Genomic DNA, 26,070 nt, shown 5'->3' on the forward strand with positions numbered 1-26,070 from the left:
CCTTTGCTCTCGGGTAGAGAGAGTGAGCTCCCGTTCCCGGTCATGCAAGGTGGCATGCCCAGCGCAACAGCCGGCAGCGAGGCAGCGCTGCGCCCTCCTGGGGATGGGGACCTCCCGTGGGACACGGGGGCAGAGAGGGACCCTAACCTCAGGGGGACTGCAGGGCTGGCATCTACGTGAGTATCTTTTTTTTTATTTTATTGCATTCTATTTATCAACTTGGGAAAAGTTTGTTCTCATAAAACAATCTATTTTTTTGCATCTTGTTTTCCATAATTCTTATGACTCTCTTGCTGAAATAATTCTAACATAAAGTGATTTATCTCTTATCAAAAATAGCACTGTCTCCTTTCTATATATCCCTATACCACATATCATAGATAGTTTGTCTCTTTCCCATATACTTATTTTTTTGTGGATTTTTGGCATGTTTAAGCAGCAGACCACTTTCAAAGTAATTTAGCTAGCTAGACTACTGAATTGCTAAATTTAGTTTCCTTATTTCTTTCTTAATCTTAGTTCTTCTCTTGTTAAGAGAACAGTTTGCATTTATAGTTATTCCACTAATCGATATTATTCAGTATCATAATCCTCACTTCTTCCTGGCAGACCTGCTCTTTGTCCATGCTTATGTCATTAAGATGTTAATATTATTTTCATCAGTAGTGTCCCGATTTGATAGCCGGTCCATAGGACCCAGTTCTTCACCCTTAAAACACAGTTCACCCATTGACTTTTTAGAGTACACTGACCACTCACAGTCACAGAAAGCTACATTGCTGACTGCCTGGTGGGGTGCAAATGTATTTGTGTATTTGCTTGCACTTATCTCTGCACTAAAAAGTCTCATAGTCTCTGTTTAAAGCCTGAAACTGAAAATTGTCCTGAGAAATTCAGGAGAGTTATTTGAAATCTCTTTCAAAGGCTCGAGACGTTTATTTCTTGGACTCTTAAGTGTTTCTATCCCCAATGTAAAGCAATGTAAAAGTGGTATTTTGTGATTGCTCTGGATTTGAAATAAATGGATTTTAGATCATTGACAATCTTGGATCACCTACAGAGGGACCCACACTCTCCAAATGTAGTTTGTCTAACCCGCATTCCTGCATTAGGAATCTGTACCTCTTCCATGGTCAGCTCAGCTATTAGAAGATGAATCAAATTAAAAACTTCTCTCCGTTTACACATTTAAGTACCCACAAGACAGCTAGGAAATGAGTATCAGCCAGATTAATTTGTCTAGAATAAATCGTGCCAAACAGTCTAGTTTTCTGCTCTGACTAGGTTAACTGCTCCTGTGTATAGCAGAAAAGCCACAGAAGCCGGATATTTTGGTTTTAGAAGGACTTCTAACACTGTCTCTCACGAGCTTTTCTCAAGGAAGCCAGAGGAAACCACTAATGGATGAGTGCCCAACTGAGAATATTTATCAAGCACAGGTTGTTAACTCTGCTGGATGCATGAAGCAGGGTTCTGCAAGAGTACTTATTTGATACTTTGATTAACTGATTTGGGTGAGAGAACAGAAAACCTGCTTACCAAGCCCACTGGCTGGGAGGGGCAGCGAGCGCGTTGCAGGGTAGGGCTCGGACCTGAACAAACCTGGCAAATTATAGTCAGGGAAAAAAGCAACTCGAAGGACACGCTTTCACTCCCGGCTGTTGGCAGAACAACCAACCGCACAAAAAGAGGTTGTGGATTTACTGGTTTGATAGCATCACTGTAAAAACAGACTTGGTGCTAGAGCAGATCACAAACTAGCAGGACTCAGCCATGCCAGGCCATTACAAAAAAGTCAAATAGCACGGGGGTATATACAAAGGGATATCGTTTGTCAGGCAAATGAATTTATTCTTTCGCTATGCTTGGAGCAAGTAAACCCTCAGTTGCAGTATTATAGTCTGCTTTGTCTCGGATAGAAAATTAGAGGTTTTAGGAGGAAGCACTGGAGGAATTGGGAGAAAAGCAGACTCAGGGGAGACCTGGTTGGGGTCCCTAAATAGGCACATTGCATTTCTGAGGGAGAGGGCAATGAACCCATCTCCTTGCCTGCTAACAAGGCTCTGCGAGCCAGAGAGACCTGGGGGAGAGGTTAGCAACAACTTTCTCATAGTGAAGCTAAGGAAGCACGAGGCGGGATCACTCCGGAGGGTGACAGCCCTGTCTGGTGACTTTTCAAGTGCAAGTTGGGCAAGTATCTCTCAGAAATGACCTAAATATAATTGCCCTTACTTTTTGGGCAGGAGGAAGGAGACACTTCCCAACCCTGTTTTTCCACTATCCCTGGTTGGAGCCGAAAGTCAGAATTGTAACACCTAAGTTTGATATCTAAATTACACATTGTGAATAACAGCTAATTATCACCCTGGGGCTCTTGCCTTCTATTTATTTAATATATCATTAAAAAAGAAATCGTAATGTTCAATAATTCAAAATGGAACCAGCCATAATGTAGGCTGGCACTATGCCTCATAAACTCTATTTGTTTAAAACTGTGTTTTTCCGATTCCTCGGCTTCTTTTAGCTCACACTACCAGCTGTGCTAAAGTCTAAATGGTTTATGATCTAGAGACCTGTCTGTTGGGCATTAGGATGATTCAGTTTATTTAATAAGGGCTTTACTGGAACACCCATTTAAGTTACTGCATAAAGGATGCTGGATGAAAAGCGGAAGGGATAACTCAAACAAATATTACTCATTCTGAAAATGCTAAAACTCAGATTCTGAACAGCCTTTGATATATGACCTCTGCAGAAGGCCTGTAATTAGGACTCTAATCCTTTAAACACTTTAACACATTTAACTTAAAAGTTAATAGGATTAGTCACATGTCTGAAGTGTGCATGACTGGGGCGCAAAACTGTTGTGAATACAGCTGATGGAAAACACTTGCAACGGAGACATTTTTCGGTGGAATATTTTCTTATATTTACTATGTCTAGTCCGAAGAAATTTCCCAATATAGAGATTATTAGTAACATAAAATTTAACCACAAAATAACAACAGCAACATCTTCCTGTAGCTTTGCTAAAATAGAAGTTGTTCATTAAAATAGTGGTATTTGAGGAAAGGGAAAACCAAGAACATTTTCACGCAAATAATTTTTACCATTTTTCAAATGTTCTTCCTAGCTTTATAAACGAGCTGGAAAATTGTATTTTTAAAGGTAGTATTTTCTTGTTTAAAAAAGCATTCTACACAAAAAAGAGTAAATCAACCCGAACTTCCTCCAAGGCAGAAATTAGGGGTTCTTGGGAGTTTTGAGAAGGGTTATTTTGATTTTCTGGAAGATGGATACTTAAATTCACCAATTTTTACAATTCCATCATGGCAAGTTTGAGAGTAAACATGCACAGAGTCAGGCAGATCGGACAGTTACAGAAAAAGAAGAAGAAATGTTTTCCATCTTTTTTTTTCTTCCTTTTTTTTCTTTCCCCTAAACGGAAATATCAGTTTGGCTTAAAAACACAGAGTTGACCCTTCTCTTGCACATTGTCCTTCCCGGTGCAGGGTGACACTTTCTCCACTCATCCTCAGGATTACAGTCAGCAGAGTAAAGAGCGCGTTTAGCCAAGTACTCCTGCCAAGTCTAACGAGGACCAAAGTAAGCAAACGTAAAAGCCAAAGAGCAGCAGCCATCGCTCCGCCAGTACTGTTGTTGTTATACGGGAATCTGAGTCATACAGAGAGGCCTCGCGAGGAAGGCAGCAGTGGAGATGCAAGCAATCGGAGGTGAAGAGGGGAAATCCTAGCTCAAGAGGTGCCGCAGCAACGATGGGGCGGCAGATAGGACCGGCAGAAAATAGCATCATTTCCTTCTTGACGGTATCACGGAGGGGGACAGAAGGCTGAAATTGAGAGAAAAAAAAAAAGACAAACCAGAAGTTACGTTATCATCTGGTTAGAAAGAAGAATTAAATTTAAAAAAAAGGGGGGAGGGGTTTTTTTCTTTCGGTGTCCAGTTCTCCATGAGAAGCCGCCTGGAGCAGAGCAAGTTTCGTCCGGTAGATCCGAGACAGCAGGGAAGGCGTTGAAACCAGACGCCGTGGGAAGAGTGGGGCGCCTCGGAGCGTTGCGCTCAGCCCCTCGGAAGGTCGGCGCCGCTCAGAGCTGGCAGCCCCGCTCACCGGGGGCTGCGTTGGCGTGGCGAGGAGCGCGTCCTCTTGCCATCGTGACATCCCGAGAAGCCGAGTCACCCTTTTTTTCCCCCCCAAAGTCGTGATAAGCCAAGCGAGATGGCGGCGGGCGCCTCCTGACGCGTTCCTCGCTCGAGGCAGGATTTCTGTTTGGGTGCCTTGCAGCTCGAGCTGACCTCGCCGCTTGCCCCCCGTGCGTGGGTAAGGCGATGTACGGGAGAGAGGCCAGGGCAGACGGTGCCACGTACCTCCGAGCAGCGGCCTGGTTTCTGGTTATTTTTATTTCAAAATGCCTGTGCGGGCTTTCCAAGGTCTCCGATTCAGCTTCGAAAATTGCAAAACATACCAAAACAGCGAGAGCTGATATATATGTATGTGTGTGTGTGTATAAATATATATATATATATATATATAAAAATTATTTTAATCGATTTTTGATGTTTCTCTGTATGAAGGGCGGGGTGAGGGGGGTGCTTATGACTTACTCCTTCCTCAGTGAAACTGAGGTATGCCATGATGACATCATGTAACCGCAAAAGGAAGAGGGGGGGGGAACCCCAAACCCCACCAGCTGCGGGCAGAGGGGTGTAACCGGCGGCGGGGGCGGCGCCGACCCCGGCCGCGGGGGGTTATGAGGCGTTGGCGGCCGCCGCCCCCCGCCCCGCTCCCTCGGGGCTCCCAGCAGCGAGCGCGCGCCCCGTACTGCCCCTTCCCCCCCCCCCCCCCCAACGGCCGCCGCCAACGGCCGCGCTTCCTGAGGCGAGCGCTCGCCACGCGGGAAGTGACGCGCGGCAGTGACGCCGGCGCGAGGCGAGGTGATATAAGGGGTAGGCGGCGGCGGCCGGAAGCGAGCGGAGCGGAGCGGTGCGGAGCGGAGCGGCGGGCGGGGAGGGCGGCGGGGGCCGGCGTCGCCTCTACCGGGCTCGGACGGGAGCGGGGAGGAGGGCGGCTGCCTCGCCGCCGGTCGGGAGCTTCCCCGCGGGCGCGGAGCCAGCCATGGATTTCCGGAATATCCTCGTGGTGGCGTCGGAGCAGCAGGGGCTGAACTCGGTGCCGGTGAGCGGGGGAGCCGCGGCGAGGCCCGTCGGGGGGGGGGGAGGTGGGGGGAGGGGCAGCGCGCGAGCGAGCCCGGTGGCCGTTAAAGCCGTTGGGGAGGCGGCGCCCGCAGGATTCCTCGGAGTCTCGCTTGGGCCTTTATCGCCTCGCGTCAGTCGCCGCCTGGAAATTGGCCGCGTAAGCCGTTTTTCGGGACTGACCGGCCCTGGCCGAGCCTGCCCGGCCGGCCGGGAGCCAGGCCTTTCGCCTGGCCGTCAGCACGTGCTCGCTGTTGGGTGGGGGCAGCGGGCCAAGGCGGGGGGGGGAGGGGGCTCCTTCTGTCAACAGGTCTCGGCGCTCCCGGAGCTGGGAAGGGGCAACCCGAGCTTGGACCTTGTAGTTGCCAAAAACGTCGAGCTCCGGAGAGCAAAGCCGGCGGTGCAGGCAGGGGAAGGCAGCGGTTGTGGTTAAAAGCGGATAACTTGTTTTGTTTGCTCTGAAAGCAGAAGCCTGCCACGTTTCCAGTGCGGGTCAGGGACAAAGAATGACAAGTTTTGGATGAACTTGCTTACCGAGTAGTCTAGTCTATTTGTTTGGCCTTGCTAAGGAGTGGACCGCAGCCACAATAACAAGAGGACTGATGAACAGCGTTTGATTTCTTTCGTATGAATATTGTTCTGAAGTCTGCATTTCAGCAGTTTATCTTCTAAATCAAATAGTTCATTCAGTATAAAATAACTCACTTCCTTGGCTACATGAAGTCTGGCAGTAGGAAGAGCCTGCGGCCTTTTGGTACGTTGTAATATTGGGTTTCATTGCGTTGGCAGGGGCTGAATTACAAGTCAGGTATGCTTATTTGGATAAAAAAATATTTTCCCTTCAGTAGCCACCAGCTAGGGAAACACTTCTTTCTGTTCTTCGACTGGTGTCAAGAGTTCTGTGTTTCTATGATTAGCTTGGTTATACCAGTGTAAACAAGGGAAGGTAGCTTTTAGCATGAGCTGTATGGAACACAGAGAAAGCATGCTCTTTCATTATGACACTGCTAAAACGGAGGCTCTCTAGAACTTAGGTTATTGTGATGTCTCTATTTAACTAGTTCAACTTTGTTAATATTCGCTAATATTGTGGCTGTTGATAATGTGGACCAACCATATGGTAGATATGCGTAATTCATCAGACTCCATTGTGTTTTTAAAAAAAAGTATAAAATCTACTCTTTAATTATTTAGCCTGATCTAGTTTTCCCCTGATTCCATATTGAAATATAATTTGTAATATAAATAGAACACTATCAGGTATAGAAACATGGTAAGATATTTTATGACTTCCTGTTACAACAGGTGTTTCACTAAACTGTCATTGGATGGTTGTAGTTCTTTGGATGTTCAAAATTACATTCTGCCTTCTTAGTTTTCTCATGGAGTTTTAATGTCCTACACTACTTTTTAATGTCACAAATTGCTATAAACTGTGATGATGTACTGAGGAAATAGCTGCCATGTTCTGTTGGGGGAGATGATCCCACTCCTTGTGCAAAGGATGAGAGTATTGTTACTGTTTTTAGAAAAAGCAGGATTAGGATTTACTTGATTAAGTAAGGAACGAGAGTGCAATTCACTGCATACCTGAGACAGCATTGATTGCCTGGCTCTGTAGTGTGTTAGTGGTGTAGCTTTTAACTGTACAGGCCTTGGTCTCCGAGCAAAAGGGGTGCTGCACTTGACACTATTTGAGGTTATCTGCAGTTCCTAGGTTTCGTAAGAGGGCACGTGGAGTTTTTATGATACTTAGACATCTAAGTCACCCCACTAGATTAAAACTAGTGCATAAAAGCTATTCACATGAGAAGCATATAATCTTTATAGATATATAAAACTTATATTTATAAATATATAAATATTTTAGATTAAAAATGCAGTACAGACTAATTAACAAAACTTGATGGCATGTAGAATTAAGAGTTTTCCAGAACTGTTAGTTTCTATGTTCATCAATATATCCTGTGAATTCTCCTTCGAGAAGCTTAAGGGCAAGTCTACAGCGCGCTAAGGTAATGGTTTCACATTTATGGTAGTGAAAAAAATAGAGTAACGCATACAGGTGGCATATAGAAAATCTGGAAACTATAGAGGAACTATTTAAGAAATAATGTTTTCATTATTACTGTATCATGAAACAGTGATAGTATTGCATCACGTTCCTGTAAAAATAGACCTGCTTGTTCATCTCCCTACGGAAATCCAGATCCAAAGGGAACATTGCTGAAATAAACCTTTCAATGCACTATTAATTACATCAGAGTTTCTTTCTAAAAAAAACAGTCCATGTATGAGCTTGTATAAAAGTTATTAATGATGTGTTGCTTATAACATTCGTAGCAGTTGCTGAAAAGAGCCTCAGTTATGGGTTTTTCTCATGTAACATTCTGGAGGGGCTTCAGTGTTGAATATAGCTCTAGTTATGGGTGTTTATATTCAGCAGTTCTTTAGATTCCTGATGTGATCTTGCTTTGATTAGGCATGTTATTAGTTACATGAGATTACTGTGACTTCAAAAAGGCTTAAATCACTGTTATGTCTGTATTTTCTTGTTTGTGGAATTGGTATACCCTATTATTCTGCAAGACTGTCCTGTGACGTAATGCATGTGGTAGAAGTGCTTGGAGACCTTTGGATAGAAGATGCTTGAAGTATGAAATTGCAGTCATTTTAAGAAACGCTGTGAGCATAGTTATAAACCAAGCCATCCTTTTATCTCACCTTCTCTTTCTACTACTATTAATAATTTATCAGAAATTGAAATACACTCATATTGGTTTCTCCTTTTAACTGAGGACGAATTCTTCATATACAGGACTTGCAAAATAGTGCAGTTAAAAAACTGAAACAGATTGGCACTTAACTGCAAAGAGGTGACCCAAAACTGAAACATCTAGTCATCCACGTCAGCACTTGAAGTCTCATTTCAAGTCAGACTGATCATGTATAGCAAGTATGAATCTTTAAGAAAAAACCTCCAGCAAATTTGACAGATAAATGTAGTTGTCAGAAATTTGATTTGCATTTCCCTGCTTATTTGCCTTTAAATTGCAGTCCTTTTAAGTATTTGAGAAGTAATGTTTGGGAAGTACTACCATGACAAAAATTTGTTCAACAGATAACCGGGTGTGCTTAAAAAGTCTTCTGGTGGAATTGTAACTTGCAGACTACTATTGAATGTTTAACCATAGGTAGCAGAAGCCCTTTAAGAGAAGTACAAAGAATGGCTGCGAAATATGGTTTTATCATAGATTCATTACAGAATCAGGCCCCTTTTCGGTAGGTCTTCAGGTGTTTATATTATGTTACTAAAACTTGTCTCAAAAGCAGGGCCTAGGAATCTTCTATGTATTATATCAGAATTCATATGAGGAGGAAAGAAAGATATGTAATGTAACAGGCTGGCAGGGATTGAGGAGGAGGGCTTTTAGTCTCAGCTTGACTGTATTTGATAGTTAAGTTCCAGGCTCTTGCCAATGCTGACTAAAATGTGCAAAACTTAGTGAGCTTTCCCGTTCCTAATCTCTCTTCTCACATAAACAGACAAAAATGAGGACTGCAGTATCACTATATAAAGGAAACAGTGACGCATGCTGGGTTTTTTTTAACAGTTTGAAGCACCATTTAACAGAAGAAAAAATATTTCTGCTTTTTTTTTTTTTTAACAAACGGTGCAGCTTGGGTGTTATGACAGTAGCAGTTGCAAAATATTAAGAAAATTACTTTTTAGTAGTAAAATGCATGTCCTTGTTAAATTGGTTTTACAGAGCTGAAGAACAGTATGAGGTTATGGTTAAAATACTTGTAGCATTTATCTTCCTAAGGGATATTGTAACCTGAAGAGAATCAAACAAATGTATGCACGTTTGAAAACTGCTGTTAACTTTGCTATAATTAGATATTAATAACAAGTAATTGGGAATGCATTAGATGTGAGTATGCTAAGAAGCCAAAGCTACACAGGGTGAACTGCCAGTGACCCTGGAATGGGACTCTGTCTGATAAGACTAAAGCGGAGGCCTTGACAGTACAAGCACAGGATGATGCCAGAGGCCCTTGGGCTGTAAACACAGATGGCCACTTATTGATCAGTTTGGAGAGCAGCCTTTAGAGAGGGACTAGCAATAGGGCACAACAAAAGGAGCGACCAAAAACAAGGAGGTATATGTGACTTAATTGTGCCAATGAACCCTTAGTTATGCTCTCAGAAAGTTATATCCTGAAGATTACTGAGGGGGGGTATGGAAGGAACTTCTCCTTGAAGAAAGCTGCATAACTCCACCAATGGTTTGGAAAAAGAAAATTCTCTTAAAACATTATATAGGGGCCACATAACTTGCTAATAAAATTGTGTGGCAACCTATGGAAGCCGCCCTAAACTGATAGTACAAGTGGAGTTGTTAGATTGTATAGGCATGTCCATAACAGAAATGACTGCTTGCACAAGTGCTTTACTTCAAACTGGGTTATGCAAAATTGATCAGTTTCATATTTTGCATTGATACATGTGTAAATATGTATTATTAAAGGGAATATCTCTACTGCTTTTTTTCTGGGTCTATTGCTTTGGTTTGGTCTGGTACCGAGTCCTCTTGGGCCTAATTTGGATGCAACGAAGTTTACAATAATTTCATAAAAATCTGGGTTTTACGGTCTAATCTTTGGCAGTTCAGTGTTGATATCAAAAGAGCTGCAACTGTATCAGAATCATGTGCCAGCTTTTAGACAGAAAGGCATACAGGGCAGTGATTTAAGAGCATAACCTCGATTTCAGATTATGCAGTTATATTTGTGGTCCCCAGGGCTCACTTGTAGTGGCTGCAGCCCAAGGCTGATTCCCAGGACACCAGCATCCTGCCTTTTGGGACGGGGGTTATATATTGTATGTATATTATAAACCCTTATATAGTTATATTTATTTGCCCTATTAATCCTAATTTTTAATTAATCTTTTTTTTGAGTATACATTTCAGAAAAACTGCTTCTTTATTGGTTTTCACGTAATTTAGTATGCTAGACTGCTGAACCAGTTTATTCAGGCTGCAAGCAGAAACCAAATGTTTTTCACTTTAATGAACTTTCCAGCATACTCTTAAAGTACCGTTGGTCGGATTCAGAGATCACCAGTTAGTGGGCATATAGTTATGGCAACATTCAAAGATGCTAAGGTAAAAACGAAAAAATCTCAAAGGTCAGAGGAGTTGTGCTCTAAAAGCGCTGCTCAGTGATGGGACGCTTTATTCCTTGAGGGTATACACTTTCCTTTTTTTTTTTTTTTTTCTTTCTGTGGATAAAGCAGCGCCCGCTTCATGTTTTGGCAATATCCAGGTAGTGAGATGTCACTGGGTGCTACCCTGGGAGATAATGAATGTTTACAGTGTGAGTAGTGCAGTGTTCTGGAATAGCTTGACCTACTCTCTTCCAAAGACTGAACACACTTGTTTCTCTGCTGATTTAACCGACTCTGTATAGGTATAAAAAGCCTGATTAGTGCAGCTGCTGTTTGGAAAAAAGTAGTGACGTGTCCCTGTTTACTTTGTCCGTTTTACCTGGAGTTTGACATTGTGTTAATTTGTGGTGTAAGTAAAACATTTTATCAGGGCCTGTAGAACAAGTGAAAGCTTCATTGCTTTTAAGGCAAGTAAACTTAAGTTGGTTATTTTATACTATTTCCAAATGAAGGTGAGCAAAACATGCATCAATGGAAGTAGTGATTCCCAATACAGGAATCTCTGTCTATGAAATATTTAGTTGTGTTTTCACTTGGAAATCAATATAAACAAAAGTTACTGGGTAGGAAGATCGTCTTGAATTTTGCATAACTTTGCACATTATCAACAGCATGTTTGTCAGGCTGCTTTCCAAACCTGTTCCTGCCTAGGAGTGTTCAGCGCAACAAAACAAAGCCTGAAAACTGCTTCCCTATCACTTTAATTCTTTATAAAGCCTTCTAACATGATAGAGCTATCTACGTTTGTCCCTGCTGTTCAAGCAGTTTCAAAAGTGTTTCTTAGACCTAAGACACTTTTAGAAAATCCTCTGCTTTGTACTTTAAAAAAAAAACAAAAACAAACTATGTAGAAACTGAATAGGTAAACCCAATTTTTCTGAATTAGGTTACCAATGACAAAACATGCTATGTTTAACTTTGGGGATAAGGTAACTTACTTGGCTAGTATGCTACAGACAGAGTACCTTGAATTGCTGTTAAGATGTCCACTAATTTGCTTCAACCTTTTTCTGAGAAAAATATTCATTAATAATGATTTACTTCCATGTCCTTTCTGATTTAGATCAAGCATGCTAGACTCCTTCAGGCTACTGAGTCAAGGATTGCATTTCACCGAAAATTGACAGGAAGTATTGCCTTGTGGTTCAGGTTTCCTGAACGATCAGTTCTTAGAATGCCTTATGTTGTAAACAGCAAGCTGCAGAACTTAGGGTGTGGAGGAGGCCAGGAAATCTCATGCCCTTCTAGAAAAGACGGGCCCAGCTCCAGGAGTCATCTTATTCTTTAAGTAGCCCTAGCAATTATGATTGATTCTAATCATTTCACTTGTAAGTACCAAAAATCGTTCAAAGCAGGAGCATCTCAAAGTGCTGCAGGTGTACAGAAGTCGTTCTCAGGTTCTGGCAGACACTTGTATGTGAAGATGAATCTCAGTAAATGAGCTTGGTTGTAGTAGCTCTTTAATGTGGTGAGGCTGTATGTCGGGTTTTACTTCTGGAATGTAGATGAATGGTTTAGCTTTATAGTTTTGTTTTAGTCATTTCAGAAATTATTAAAGGCAACTTTAACAGCTGCTATTGTATCTGCCCTTCCTGGAGCCAGTTTTGGCTGCATTTTTAGAAATGAACCTCTGAACCTTATATCTTAGTATATGTATATACAGGATAATACATGATTTTTCTATGTTATTTAAATAAAAGTAATCCAAATATCTATGCATGTGCTGCTGTTCTAATGAATCGAAAATTAGAACTGAGGCTTAACGTTGTTAGGTATTGAAATCTGTAGGAGTTTATGCTACAGGCTTGCCTATTTCTTGCCCCAAAAATATTTGGATGTAGATACTTTCACCACACGTTTTCATGTAATCTTTTTCATGTTATGTTGCGTAAGGCTATAGGAGTATAGAAAAGTATTTGTACCAGTACTGACTTCTGTTCCATATTTCTTTTTTTGCTTAAAATGTTTTATTTGAGACCCCACTTCACAGCTTTCATTTGGTGAGAATCCTAACTTTCCATGCAGAAGATCGTTTGTTGTAGAAACAGCTTGACCCTAGGTTTCCGAGGAGCAGAGTCTCACGCCCATATAGCAGCAAAATTATTTAATTAATTGGTGGTACAACAAAGTAACAGCTTGAGCTGGGTGCCTCCCGGGGGGGAGGGACCCCAAGCAAAGAGATTCTGAGGTAGTTATAGTCTTTACAGTCTTATTTCCCCACCTGCCAGTGAGGATCTCCTCCAGTCTTATTTACTGAGTCAGTGGTCTCTCTCCTGATTGGTATCTCTCTCCTTCTGACAGGTCCTGGCCTGCATCCCAGGCTGGTTGCCATGTCCTTGTCTTTCATAGTCCTTTATCTCCTCGAAGGTCAACCACAATCCAAGTGCATCCCATCTTGTCTCCTGCATCCTATTTTATATCCTCATTAGCTGATTTTAACGGGTTTTGCAGTTACATTGTTGACAATGTTTGAGTTCATACAGTTCGGCCCTGAGGCTGCAGGCTTCATCTACTTCAGGCACTTAGGCTAAGCAAAAGTCACTTACTCTGAGCTGAAGCTGAATCAGCTACAGCTTCCTTCCCTAATATGTTTCAAATTCTAATCTATTATCTTACTATCAAAATCCAAAAAAAAGAACTTCTCTAATATCAAAGCACTTCTAAATATATTTTTCTGCCTTCCACCTGTTTCTGGATTTAACTGACTCCTTCCTGTTGTGTCTTTTTTGCCATCATTTCTTTGTGTATTTCATTGCTTCATTTATCTTCTCTAGCCTGTTTTTGTGGCAAGATCAGAAATCTTCTCTCTGTTTTAGTTGTGTCCCTCTGAAGCTCAGTCTGATGATTAGAACATTTATGAAAGACTATGTCTGAACGGGTTTAAGTGTAAGTGTTCCTTATAGATTCCAGTAAGAAAGGCGTGCAGATGCTGTAAGGTGTTGATGAAAATATCACTTATTGGAGATGTGAAAGAAAAAGCATATAGCATAGATAACCCTATGCCCCTTCAGATGCTGGGATCCTAGAATCGTACAGCATTAGATGGTCTTCTAGTCAGGGTGTGCCACACCGCACAGATCCTGTCCATGGTGAGGTTTGCCAGCGTTGTAGTCTTTAGAGCTTTTATAGGATGTATATAGATGGATTGAACTGAAATGTGACAGAAGTAAACAACTCTATTCATGTCTATAACCAGGCAAAAGGATGTTACATGAAAATGAGCTGCTTGACTTCGAGGTAAGGTTACACGTGCAGGTGGTATAATCACCAGGTGCCAAGTGAGTCATATACAGGCTTCTATGTTACAATTATTTGGTTAAATTCATCCAGTGGTCAGTTGATAAGTACAGCACACAGCAGGCCTGCGCTGCATCAGGTCTACTGTTACACAGATCACGAACTCTTTGATGTACTACAGTTTTCCAGTTAGGACTGCTACTACAGGAACTAAAATCAAAATGATGTCATTGATTTTAGATCAGCCTACTAATTACGCTGATGAGGTCTGCATTCCAGTTACCTTAGGAATAATTATATTTTTACTGAATAAGGTGCTCTTAAACTGATACGAGCATCCACAAAAAAAGCTGAAAGCCATAATGAACCTGTAAACCTGCAGTACGAAAAACAAAGGAACTCTGACAGCTTGGATTATATGCTGCTTTTGTTTCCTGCTTGGTCAGAGTGTAAGGCTGAACTGAAAATTTTTGTTCCATTACTGGTATAGCTATTGTATTCCTCCTTGTACATTTTACTTGTTTTGGTTTTCCTACCTATTTTCTGGTTTCCTGCCTGTTCCTTTGCACAATTGAGTGCGCCGCCAGCTTCAGTGGAAATTCGTTGTTTATTACTCAGTGCCGTCTCTATGCTTAAAGTCAAGTACACGGCTGTACGTGACTGATTAGTACTAAACTTCTCAATTTTAAAAACTCTTCAAGATTTTACAACTCTAACTTCTTTCTGACATATTTGTTTGTTCTTTGCAGAAAAGATACAGTTTGGCCGTTGGTCCTCCCAAAAAGGTTCCGAAAGTCAAAGGCGTAGAGTCTGCAGCAGTGCAAGCATTTCTCAGACGGAAAGAAGAAGAAAAAAGGAAAAAAGGTAACTATTGATGTTGTCCATAATAGTTCCTGCTAGTAAGTTTCATTCACTTTTTAGGACTTTTCCTCTTGCAGATACAACTATTCGTCTGTTCCTTGAATTTATGCATACAACTGATGCTAAGTGAAAGCAGAAGGAAAATTAAGGGTTAGGGATGCTTTCTTAAGAATTTAAATATTAATCGGCTACCTTAGCTTTTACTGTCAGAGGTCAGGAAGTAGTTAAGGTGAAGAGATGCTACAAGAAAGCATCCTGGTTTTTTGGTTACTTTGTAACTTTAAAAGGCTGTATTTGTGTCAAAACAGATTTCCTATTGTTCACAGTGCTGTCTTAATCTGCTATATCAATGCAGTCTGAATTTTAACTTTTATGGCAGAGGCTTTGTTTGTGCCACAATTTTTTTTTATTGTGTTAAATTTCCTTTAGTCTATAGAAGAAACTATGACTGCATTGTTTCTAATGTTCACCTTCTCTTAAGGGTAGCTGAATCCAGTGGACTGGATGACCCAGGGGATTCTTCCCCTCCTGGCCTGTCATGAAAATCTGCACTTATCCCTTTTTCAAAGTCTATCCAGAAGCAAGACTAAGCATGAATTCCAAATAGGCATGTGCTCACACTCTGTATGGGTACAGCCGTAGACAAATAAATTAACATAGGCAGCAGGGCACTGCCTTTACAGGCACCTATATAAAATGCAGTGTGAATAGTCCAATTCTGTTTCTAGGGATTGATGTTCAGGGAAACCCCTTTTCCTGAGTCTTTGGTATGTGGCCCCTGTAGCCTTGGTGTCTCCGGTATCTGGCCCCCAGACTTTTCATCCTGTTTACCAGTTAATTCAACTTGAATTTTGCCAGTAGATCATGGACACTGGTACTCAAAATAGAGCACATGTTCATGCAGAAAATAGTTTAGTAAGAATATAGGACAGGCTGCGGAGATCAGGCACAGGGCTCTGTCAGACAGATACTGAACAGCAGCTTGCGTACCCCTGTCTGGCCTCTTCCCTCTGCTCCTCCTTTGCTGCCATGTGCACGCTCTGTTTTCCAATACTTGTTCTTCCTTGATCCCTCCCTTTCCACACCTTCCTTTAAACATCCAATAGTAAGTTCTGTACAATTGCAGTTCTCTTGTTTGATCCCAAAATTTCCTTCCTTTCCACAGATATTCTGTGTGGAGCCCTGTGCTTTACACAGTAGTTCCCCTTAGTTTGCATAGTATTATGCAGAGAGGTGCTTCTGTTGCATCACTTTAGTGGGTTGTGCAATAGTGGCGTTGGCTTAACTGTTCGTCTTTGAATTTGAGTAGCTGATTCAGGTGGATTAGGTTGTCTAGGTCCCCTGCCCTGTTACCAGACTTCTGATGACTCTCTGGTCTTTGTATCTGTTTCAAATAGCTCTTAGCCAGATATCCATAAACTTTTGTCTTAAATGGTTTATCGATAGGAAGTAATTGAAACTAAAAATAGAGCGCTTTTGCTTAACTTTTCCCTGGTTTTCTTCTACAGCACTGGAAGAGAAAAGGAGGAAAGAAGATCTCTTGGCTAGGCGGATTGAACTGAAACATGACAGAAAGGCAAGAGCTATGGCTTCACGAACAAAGGATAACTTTTATGGCTATAATGGCATTCCTGTTGAAGAGAAGCCTAGAAAGAGGAGGACTTCTGAGAACGTTGCTCAGGTTCCAGAGGCTGAGTATGCAACGGAAGATGAAACTGAACAATTTGAATACAGTCAGACTGAATCTGAGCATGAGCAAGAGGAATATGAAGAGAAACCATCCAAAGCTGCAGTGAAACCAAAGGTGCCTCCCAAAAGCGCACCAGCACCTCTGAACTTCACAGATCTTCTAAGGCTTGCTGAAAAAAAACAATATGAACCAGTGGAAATAAAAGTAGTGAAAAAGATAGAGGAGAGACCCAGGACAGCAGAGGAATTAAGAGAAAGAGAATACTTGGAGCGCAAAAACAAAAGAATGGAAATGCAGAAAGAGAAAAAGAAAAGTGAGAAAGAGATTAGGAATACAGGTGTATCCAGTTCTTCAAAAAAAGTGACTTCTCAGAAAGAATCTGTAAATGCAAAGCTTGGCAAAAGCTCAATAGATAAACATTCCTCTCCAAAAGGCAGTCTCTCTTCTCTGAGTGGTGCTGATAAGAAATCCAAAGCACCATCATTGACTGAAAAGCAGGCACGACCATCTTCCAAATTCAGTCAAATGGAAAAAGTTAAAACCTCACAAAATGGCTCCTTAAAAAGCTCTACCGGTAGCAGTCACAGTAAATCATCTGTCAATGGCATAGGAAGATCTGGCTCAAGCACTCATGTTCCACCCTCAAAAGCAACAGCCAACGGGGCTCACAGGCTGCAATCTGCTAAAGAATCTAACCTGAAAAAATCTGCCCATACCAAATTGGGAAGTGCTGCGGCCCTTCATCATGAAATTAACTCCAATGCAAAGCGGTCAGGTAGCAGTTTAGGGAAAGGAGGACCTGGACATCCAGGTGGCAGTTCAAGTACAGGACCCGGGCGATCGAGCAGCAGCTCTGGTGTGGGACCTGGGCGGCCAGGAAGTGGTTCAACCACAGGACATGGGCGACTGGGCGGCAGCTCAGCTGCAGGACCTGGAAGGCCAGGCATCAGCCCAAGCACGGGACCTGGGCGTGTGGGCAACGGCTCAGGCACAGGACCTGGAAGGCCAGCTGGCAGCTCAAGCATGGGACCTGGTCGACCAGGCAGCAGCTCAAACATGGCACTTGGGCGACCTGGCAGCAGCTTGGGCACCGGTCCGGGAAGGCCAGGCGTCAGCCCAAATGCAGGACTTGGGCGACCAGGCGGTAGCTTGGGCCCTGGTCCAGGAAGGCCAGGTGCCAGCACAAACACAGGACCTGGGCGGCCAGGCAGTGGCTTGGGTACAGGACCAGGAAGGCCAGGCAGTGGCTTGGGTACAGGACCGGGAAGGCCAGGTGTCAACCCAAGCGCAGGACCTGGGCGACCAAGCAGCGCTTTGGGTACAGCTGTAAAACCTAAGTGTACTGTTGTATCAGAAACAATTTCTTCTAAAAATCTAGTCACAAGGCCTAGCAACGGACAGATTAATGGAATGAGACCTTTTCAAGGGCATAGACCAGTGTTTCATCCACAAGGTATGAAGTTTTATAGCACGTAAGATCTTTCAACCTAGGAGCTATTTCTTCCATATTTTTGGGTCAATGAGGGCCTTTGACAATTGTAGATGCAATTAGAAAGGTGTGGATAAAATATCATATTTGCCTTTTTAAGAGTGCGTTTACCAATGGACTGCTTTTCTCCCCCTTTGCAACTTCTTATTTGTTTTCACCCCCTACCCACGCTACCTGAAATGAGGACTTGGATGATAAAGTTTTTACATGAAAGAAAACTAAGCAGCCTGTGATAGATGTTGGCATATGAATGATGTTAAAAGGGAAAGAATTGAAGGATTCACTTCCTGTGTAATTTAAAATTGCAGTTACTCATAGACACTTAGTAGTGCCTTAAGTAACAGATGCTTAAAGCAGTAAATAAAAAAAAAAAAAAAAAAAAAGAACCTTACAGCAAACCTGTGACTGATCATTGCTTAAGTGTCTTGGTAAATTTCACTGTGTGTGAATCTGCCATCAGTAAGTGAATACTCTTAAAAACTGATTTTTGAGCAGAGATAAAAAGCATGGAAACTTGCAAGGAAGTATTTAGAAAACCGATAGACTGAACAAGAACGTAGACTTTTGTGTGGTAGCTCTCTCAGGATGCAGCTGATGGTACTGATGGATGTAGTCATCCATAACACAGCTTAGAGGAAATATTTTCTTTTACTGGGTGTCTTAGAATTGCTAATTAACTTAAGATAGAGCTTTTCCACCTTGAAGCGCAGAGTTATAAGTGTCCATGCCCTGGGCACAGCCAGAAGTACTGTAAAAAACACTTTTTTATGAAGAAGCAAACATCTAAAATAACTGTGTTCTGAGACAAATTAATGCTGTTCTTTACTCTTCTCTCATTTAGGTCTTGGAAGACCTTCTCTCCCACCCGTTAGTTACAAAAGGCAGATAGAAGATGATGATGATGATGAATATGACTCTGAAATGGATGATTTCATTGAAGATGAAGGGGAACCCCAAGAAGAAATATCAAAGCATATTCGGGAAATATTTGGATATGACCGGAAAAGGTAAGAAAGCCTAAGTTAGTTAAGATATCACAAAACAAACTCTTAACGGAAGTTAGTATAGTTCAAAGAATAAAACTGAACATTTGAGATAAATGAGTAAAGTCTTGGCATCCATAAACGTTCTTGCATTGCAGAAGCTTAGGCATTAGGGCTGCTTCTGTACAGAAGGGATCTTCACTTTTCACACTGCCTGCGTGCTCTTCTGAGGAGCAATAAAATGTGGTGCAAATGAGACAACTGGAAAACAAAACACTGCATTTTCAACTTTTCATGTGTGTAACTCAAATCTTGTCTGTCATTGGGTGTTCAACACTTTCTACAGCAGCCTGCAATACTTTAGAGTATGTCAAATGCAGTTGCCTGCGTGTAAACTGCTGAGTTGCAATAGTGTTAACTGTTTCAGAGGAGGATCTAACTTGGCAAGTCTGGATAGGAACTGTTGGAAAATGAAATTTCTTATTTGGCTTGTTTTAATACTTTACTCTTGTCTGACAATAAGGTATAATAAAGCAAGCATTTTAATGACTTGGAACTTGCATTCTTTCGAAACATTAAAATCTAATAGTAAATGGCAGGGTAATTTTCTTTTTTCAAGAAGGAATGTTAATTCATAACAGCCATACATGATCATGTTTTATTTTTAGTGTGCTAAACATGAGTATTTAACTTCCAGATACAAAGATGAAAGTGATTATGCCTTACGTTATATGGAGAGCAGCTGGAGAGAGCAACAGAAAGAAGAAGCTAGGAGGTAGGCATAGATTTAAATTTCAATAGAAAGCGTGGGGGGAGTTTGTTTGAAGTCACCGAGCAAGTTAGAGTGGATTCTTGCTGATTAAATGTATCCCTGACCATACTATTACTTATAGCAGAGTTAAGTCTTGCCATTCTTGATAGAAAAGCTTAGGTACAAAGATTAAACTCGGGCAGCCAGCCTGCCAGTGAAATAGTGGGTATAGTAAACAAATCTGTGTTCATTCTAATTAATTATATAAGTTTTGCGAGCAAAACTTATAGTAACTTAAGCCCCCAAATGTTTCTACAAATACTAAAAATTCCAGGTTAATGCTGGACCCTTGAATTTGCTCCAGACACTGCAACATTCTGCTAGTTCTTGAGGACTAGAAGGAGACTTCTTCAGTATATATTACTGAATTATATTCAGTATATTATTACTCTGTACAGATATTCTTATAAGTAGTGATTTCAAAATGACTAGATTTTCATACTGGGTTTGATCATGGTTTTAGCCCCTGGACTTGTGCAAATCTTAACTGGCTGTTACAGAAAACCTGGCCTTAACCACAGAACCATAAACTGTTTTATTTTTCTGTTTTTTTAATGCTGGGTGAAAGAAGTGTGTGATACAGTTAAGGCTTTGTAAAGTTGTACAATTGTTTTGTATAGGTAGTAGAAAATATTTAAAATATACTGAGTTACCAAGCTTTTTGTTGTACTGAGATTTCTTTTTTTCCCCCCTTCAGATGGGGCCTAGAGTATTGGAAGCTTGTATCTTCAAGTTTAGGCAATGTCCTTATTCCTCCTTATTCCTGGGAATAGCTGCAGCTCTCAAAGCTACAGTAGTCTGTTAAATGGAGTTATAAGAAACAACTGGAACGTTAGAGGTGTTGCTTTTCACTGGATACTCTTCCTGGGAATCTGGAGTGAGGCTTTGCAAGGTTGAATACCTGGCTAACTCTTAACTACGCTTACTTTTATAAAAGAAGGGGTGGTATGAACCTTAACCATAACTTTTGAGTTCGAGTATAACTTTTTTTTGTATCCTCAGCTACTTTTTGCTGAGATTTTGTAGTTAAAGGCATTGACCTTAAAATCAGAAGCTCTTTCTAACCAAGCAAACCTGCTAAAATCATAATTGTTATGAAGTTTTAAGTTAAAAGTGATGCTTCAAGCCAGAATTTGATTACACTTATACTTGATGTATTTTTTTGTTCTCAGTTTGGCAGTTTCCTGAGTTCAAGTTACTTCCTTAATTTATTTAGGCATTAAATCTGTTTTAGAGCCTGTATTGGAGTAGTTATCCAGAACAGTTGAATCGGGATAGATTGTCATGTTGCTCCTCTTGTATTACGGTGCAAGCTACCTTGCACTGCTCCGTTACAAACAACAGAGACACAAATGCACTTTGTAGGGCTGCAAGCTGAGGCAGTAGCTCTTTCACACCCATTTGTAGTATCAAACCAGCGAGACTCTCCAGCCTCTGCCCTTTATTGAAGAGGAGGTCAGTGATTGTTGATGTTGTCGAAATAATTCTTGACTCTCAGTTTCAACATACTGACTTCTGGGAAGCAGAGGAAACTAGACAGGGAGATAGCTAGAACGTGCTGTATTTTGCAGTGCCTCCTTCACGTGCCTGTTCACCAGTGCCCTCGCAGCTAAGATGGACTGAGGTAGAATGTGTCATGCCTAAATTGTGCCCAAAGTCAGAGCCGCAACACCATCGGTTGCTTCTCTACTGTTTCTCGTGTGTCTGTTCTCACCTTGCCAAGATAAAAGGCTTAGGTGGTTCTTAGCAGGACTGTCTCAGATCAGCTTCTCGCCATGATTGCATGGGAGAGTTAGCTTGGGGAGAATTGATTGACACTTTTCAGCAGTTTATGTTCAATAAAGAAGGACCTCTCAAAGTCATTTTTTTCCCATAATGATTTTTTTCTTGCCGAAAAAAGTTAAATCATTCTTCCTGAGAAGATTTGACTGTTTCGGAGATGAGAATCTCTATTTTTTTGTACACTGTCCTTTTTCTTAAAGCTGTATTCTTAAAGAATACCTATGATTATTGTTGAATAGATCTAAGATATTTTTCCTTAAATCAACTGTGATAATTTTTAGGATTGTTTTTCTTGAGGGAAAACACAGAAGTCAAATGTAATGTTTCTTGAGTAGCACTTTGTAAAGGATGTCATCTTATTTGGCAGCTTGAGACTTGGTGTTCAGGAGGACTTAGAAGAATTGAAGCGAGAAGAAGAGGAATTGAAACGCAAGAGACAGTCAAAGAAGCTGAGGACACGTTAACCAACTTAAAATGGTGTTGATTTTGTTCGTTTTTCTGCTACCCTCTGCCTCCATACATCTCCTCTTACTCCACTTCAGTTTCCATTTGCTTGCTCGAGGGCAAAAGAACATGTAAAGGGATGAAAATACTGAAAAGCAAGGCTTTAGTTTGACCTAAATAAGATATTTATTTTTAATACTCGCCAGGGTTGGTTTTTTATGAAGAAATTAGTGCACTAATGCATCCTAAGGGGAAGAAAATTAGTAAATATTTCAATTGATTAAATCAGTTGTTCAAGATGCCAGCAAAAATACTGACTAGCTATGCACTGACTTGCAACTGTGTGGGCTCATAGACCAGTAAACTAGTTTTGCATTCACTTCAAAGAAAAGAATAATGTTCTGATATTTTTGAGATGTAAAAAAATTGCTTTATATCCTGCTCTCAATCTCCTGAGTTGAGATCCCTCAAAGTATTGAAATAATATCTTCTGTACAGAAACAGCGTGGGTGTAAATTTCAGCTATTGCCACAGATGTTCAAAGCAATAAAGTGCTAACATTTTCTGATTTGAGGACTCTGTGTCTTAACATAACCAATTAAAAAAAACTATGACCTTTTTTATTTCTAAAAGTGCATGTCACTTGCAAATTGTGCAGTTATAGAAATGACCAAAAAATTATGTTGGCTTTTGCTGTGCCTGGAATTTCAATGCCAATCTATTTCAGTATGACAAATGCACATCCTGAAAAATAGGAATTTCCAGTGTTTGTATGTAGCTTGTGCTCTTCGGCGCAAGCCTATGCTTAGGAATTCTTTTCCTGCCCTGTAGATCTTCTGATTTGTCTAACAGTTTCTGCTGCTTTTACAAATTGAGCGTGCAGCGCACATTGTTTTCTCTTGCATTAAAAATCAGGTGTTTTTAAATTATTTAACATGTGAAGCAGTCATTGCATCAGGTTTACTGTTTGGAAAGAACATCAGAATGAAATTGTGTTACTGTATTTGCAACTCGTTGATATTAATGACTTCATACTATCTAACATCTAGAGAATAATTCTGATTAATTTCATCAAACAAAAAATATAAAATGTTAGTTATCAAGAGAGTTCAGTTACCTATTTTAATGCCAATATTTGCACATTATTTCCATCTATGCACTTAAAGACTGTTTCCTTCAGTAACTGAGTTTGTTTACAGTTGGCACAGGGGTTCATGCAAGCCTACAGGGCTTGCACTTGAGAGCATGAATCTCAAATGGTGTTGCATCTACTTTGATTTCTCCAGGTTCCCTTTCAAAGCTCACCAGTGTCACTACTCACCTATGCCTCAGGCTCCAAGCCTCGACAGGACCTCTGGCTTTAGCCCCTTAAACAGTTACTGTGTTTTAATACTAGAAGTATTTGGCAAAGTACTACAAAGGCTTTTGGTGTATGGGAGGGAGGCGGGGGGGGGGGGGGGGGAGCCAATAAATACAAAGGGAAAAATTACTTCCTGAGTAGAAAAACAATGAAAGAGAACTCTTCCTATCAGGAGGTACTTCTTCAACAGTGCTGCCTCCAGAAATAGCACTTCAGCAACAAGCTGTAAGGAACAGCTCTGGAAGTGGCTGAAGTTTAAACATCTGACTCTTAATGTAAGAAAAAACAAATTTGCCTTTTTGAGTCATTTTCTGTCAATGGTGTAGCATTTCACTGCTTCAGCATAACACTAACATGAGTAAGCTATTTGGATGGATACTATGAGCTAATTCAGTATTAGTTGGCAGGGAGCCCAGGTGAAGATAACTGCATCATTGCTCCTCTGAATTTTTAACTTTCTATATTAACTAATAAAAATGTTTCTCAGTGTATACATTTAAGGCCATGCGAGATAGTGTAACCTCACTGCTTGTCTATAAATGTGTGTCATACTCTGCTTAATGGGACCATCTAAAATTGTTTTCTGTTGTAGTTGCTAGAATTATCAATTCAGGACAATGACTACTGGGACCATGATCAAGTTGCTGTTTTTTGTTTTATAGCGGCTGGAGGAAGGCTCTAGGCCTTTGTTGACCCGGATAACTATATTGGTTGCAAGCAATTTCCTGCATGGTTGAAAATACAGGCTCTTCTGAAATGCAAGAACTGTATTAATTCAAAATTGGTTCAGTCTGAAATTAAGTTTGCGTTTCAGATGAGTGAAAGTTAAATAAAACTCTGGTTTTATTTACCAATGCAGTAATGATACATTTTAATTCACTTTGTACAAGATCAGTTAAATTTCTTAATCAGTAAAGCACTTTGTCATTTGTCTTGTAGATGGTGACTGGAATGTACTCTGCTCTGGCAGCCTCCCTAAGACACTGTATACCTGTGTTTTTCTTCACACAATCATTGTTTAATTTTTTTTTATTTCATATGAAAAATAACTCAAGAACACATTTGTAATTTTACAATCAAGAATTACTGTCTCATAACTGGCATGGGTTGTATGCTAATGGTTTTCAAATTTTGTACAAATGAATGGGTTTTAATGTTTGCATTTGCTGCATTTTTTTTCTGTAAATTGGCTAGGAAGGTACCAAGAATTTCTGTTTTTTTCTTAATTCCTGACCTTGGATTCAAAAATGCCTACTGTTGACCAGATAATTCATTTTCTTCATCTCAAAAGAGTACTTGAGTACTCTCCCAAAGTGTATCTGAATTTGAAGTTAATTAAAATTGGAAGAATGCTTATATTGGTTTATGAGGATCTGATGTTAAGCTAGTGATTTAATTGTATTTAATGAAATTCTGGTTTAGTTTTTAGATTTGTAATTCACTGACAATGTGCCTTTAACTAAATTGTGTCAAAAAACAATTAATGAATGTAGGAATATAAAAAGGTTGGTCAGTTTCTACTATCTCAGATTCTGTATCCTTAAACTTGATAGTGTGAAATGACGACACAGTTTTCATAAAAACCCTTCCAGGTCTGGCTTTGATTGCACAATTACAGTAGCTACTTAACTGATGATAACGCTAACTCAAATGAAGGGCACTTTCTATTAATGACTACTTTTTTGAAAATGTCTTGTATTTACATTTGAGCTGTATTTACACTTTACAGCGATGTCTTTTGGAGGCCAGGGTTTTGCATATCACAGGAAGCCTTAGCGTGCAACTCTGTGCTGTGCTTTAAAATAAAAATCTTTCAAGAAGTATATGAGATCTCTATGGAAATCTGGATTTATTTTTGTGTAAAGCCCAAAATATTGTCCAGGAAAACTATTTTCTATTTTTTTTGCATTTTGTAACTTAATCTAGTAGCTGATGCATATTTCTAGATATAGCTTATTTCTGGAGACCAAAATGTGACAGAAAAAATATATATGGAGAGAGACTGGTGTTTAAATTGTGATGAATGTACTTCTATTTATTTTGGTGAGTGGGTGTGATGCAATATTAAAGTGTTAGTGTGTAAATAAGGGTGCTTCTAGTTTTAGCCAATGATTTTTCTTTGGGGATATCAGTTGTGCACAATGTCTTTTTACACAATGTGACAAATCAGGTTTAAAAACTCTTTAAGTAGCTTATCTGTTTTCTGGTGTTGTCAAGAAAGTGTATACTTTTGTGCACACACCGAATGCATATGAAAGTTTTGCAGAGTATGTATACAATAAATTACAGGCATTAAACATTTTACTGCTATTTCGCATTGGTCTACTTTATGGAAGGCTTTTCAGAATTCTTTTCTGCTGTATTTTCCTCTGAGCTGTCACATGCAACACTTAAGCTTGAGTTTTCTTCAAGAAGAATTATTTTCACTTTCTCATGCCAGCAAGAGTTATGAAATGTAATGGGGTCACTTAAACGTTCAGAAAAGATCTGAAAATCAATAGGGTGTCTGGCAGCTTAGGCCTGTGACATAATATATTCAGAGGAATGTGTATTTTAGAATGGTGACATTATAAACAAATGCGCAACTTGCCTTTAAGCTCTTGAGAGTGATAATGAGTTTATCTTATCCTGCAGTTTCAGAAGCAGCATCTTCCTCTAATTCTCTTATTCCCAGCTCAAGTGATAAAAATATATGGGAACACGGATTAAACAAGCAGTGTTTATATATAAAAATAGCCCTCCAAGTGTTAGGAGATCAACACCAGCCCTCAAAAGAGGCTTTAAATATCCAACAAGTATGCATGCATATAGTTAAATCATCCTTTGAATGCTAATTCCATTTTTGTAATCATTTATTTTCAAGCAGGTGTATTCTCTTTAGGTAGAAGGTAATTCTACACTGAGTTTTTAGCTTGATTCAGCCAATAGAACTGCTACCTCTGTAGAAGCAATAGAACTGCTTTACTTAA

The 26,070-nt window shown here is 40.4% G+C and overlaps 1 protein-coding gene and 1 long non-coding RNA gene across 7 annotated transcripts in view; both read left to right on the forward strand.

Annotated features, from left to right (window-relative positions):
* Positions 1–4,569, forward strand: part of LOC104143764 (uncharacterized) — a 30,069-nt gene extending 25,500 nt beyond the window's left edge. For all 5 annotated transcript variants that reach the window (XR_011141337.1, XR_011141333.1, XR_011141334.1 and 2 more), the window contains 2 exons: positions 18–176; positions 3,513–4,569. This is a non-coding gene — a long non-coding RNA (uncharacterized lncRNA). The remainder of the gene's footprint in view (positions 1–17; positions 177–3,512) is intronic.
* A 408-nt stretch (positions 4,570–4,977) lies between these two features.
* On the forward strand, positions 4,978–25,405 carry SPTY2D1 (SPT2 chromatin protein domain containing 1). Of its 2 annotated transcripts, XM_068944885.1 has the most exons (7): positions 4,978–5,194; positions 14,431–14,545; positions 16,051–17,685; positions 18,563–18,728; positions 19,402–19,479; positions 21,665–21,774; positions 24,041–24,174. In XM_068944885.1, the coding sequence occupies exons 1-6, from the start codon at positions 5,135–5,137 to the stop codon at positions 21,759–21,761; spliced, it is 2,151 nt and encodes a 716-aa protein (XP_068800986.1). In that variant the 5' UTR covers positions 4,978–5,134; the 3' UTR covers positions 21,762–21,774; positions 24,041–24,174. The 2 variants fall into 2 exon arrangements, with proteins under 2 accessions (XP_068800986.1, XP_068800985.1); XM_068944884.1 differs by having other exon boundaries at positions 21,665–25,405.
* The last annotated feature ends 665 nt before the right edge of the window (positions 25,406–26,070 follow it).

The sequence above is a fragment of the Struthio camelus genome, chromosome 5 (assembly GCF_040807025.1).
Source record: "Struthio camelus isolate bStrCam1 chromosome 5, bStrCam1.hap1, whole genome shotgun sequence".
Taxonomy (NCBI): domain Eukaryota; kingdom Metazoa; phylum Chordata; class Aves; order Struthioniformes; family Struthionidae; genus Struthio; species Struthio camelus.

Excerpts from the sequence above, each read along its gene's own strand:
- SPTY2D1 (XM_068944884.1), top strand. The coding sequence starts at position 5,135 with ATGGATTTCCGGAATATCCTCGTGGTGGCGTCGGAGCAGCAGGGGCTG. Across the intron at positions 18,729-19,401 it reads TTTGGATATGACCGGAAAAG|ATACAAAGATGAAAGTGATT; the intron begins GTAAGAAAGCCT and ends TTTAACTTCCAG. Across the intron at positions 19,480-21,664 it reads CAGAAAGAAGAAGCTAGGAG|CTTGAGACTTGGTGTTCAGG; the intron begins GTAGGCATAGAT and ends CTTATTTGGCAG.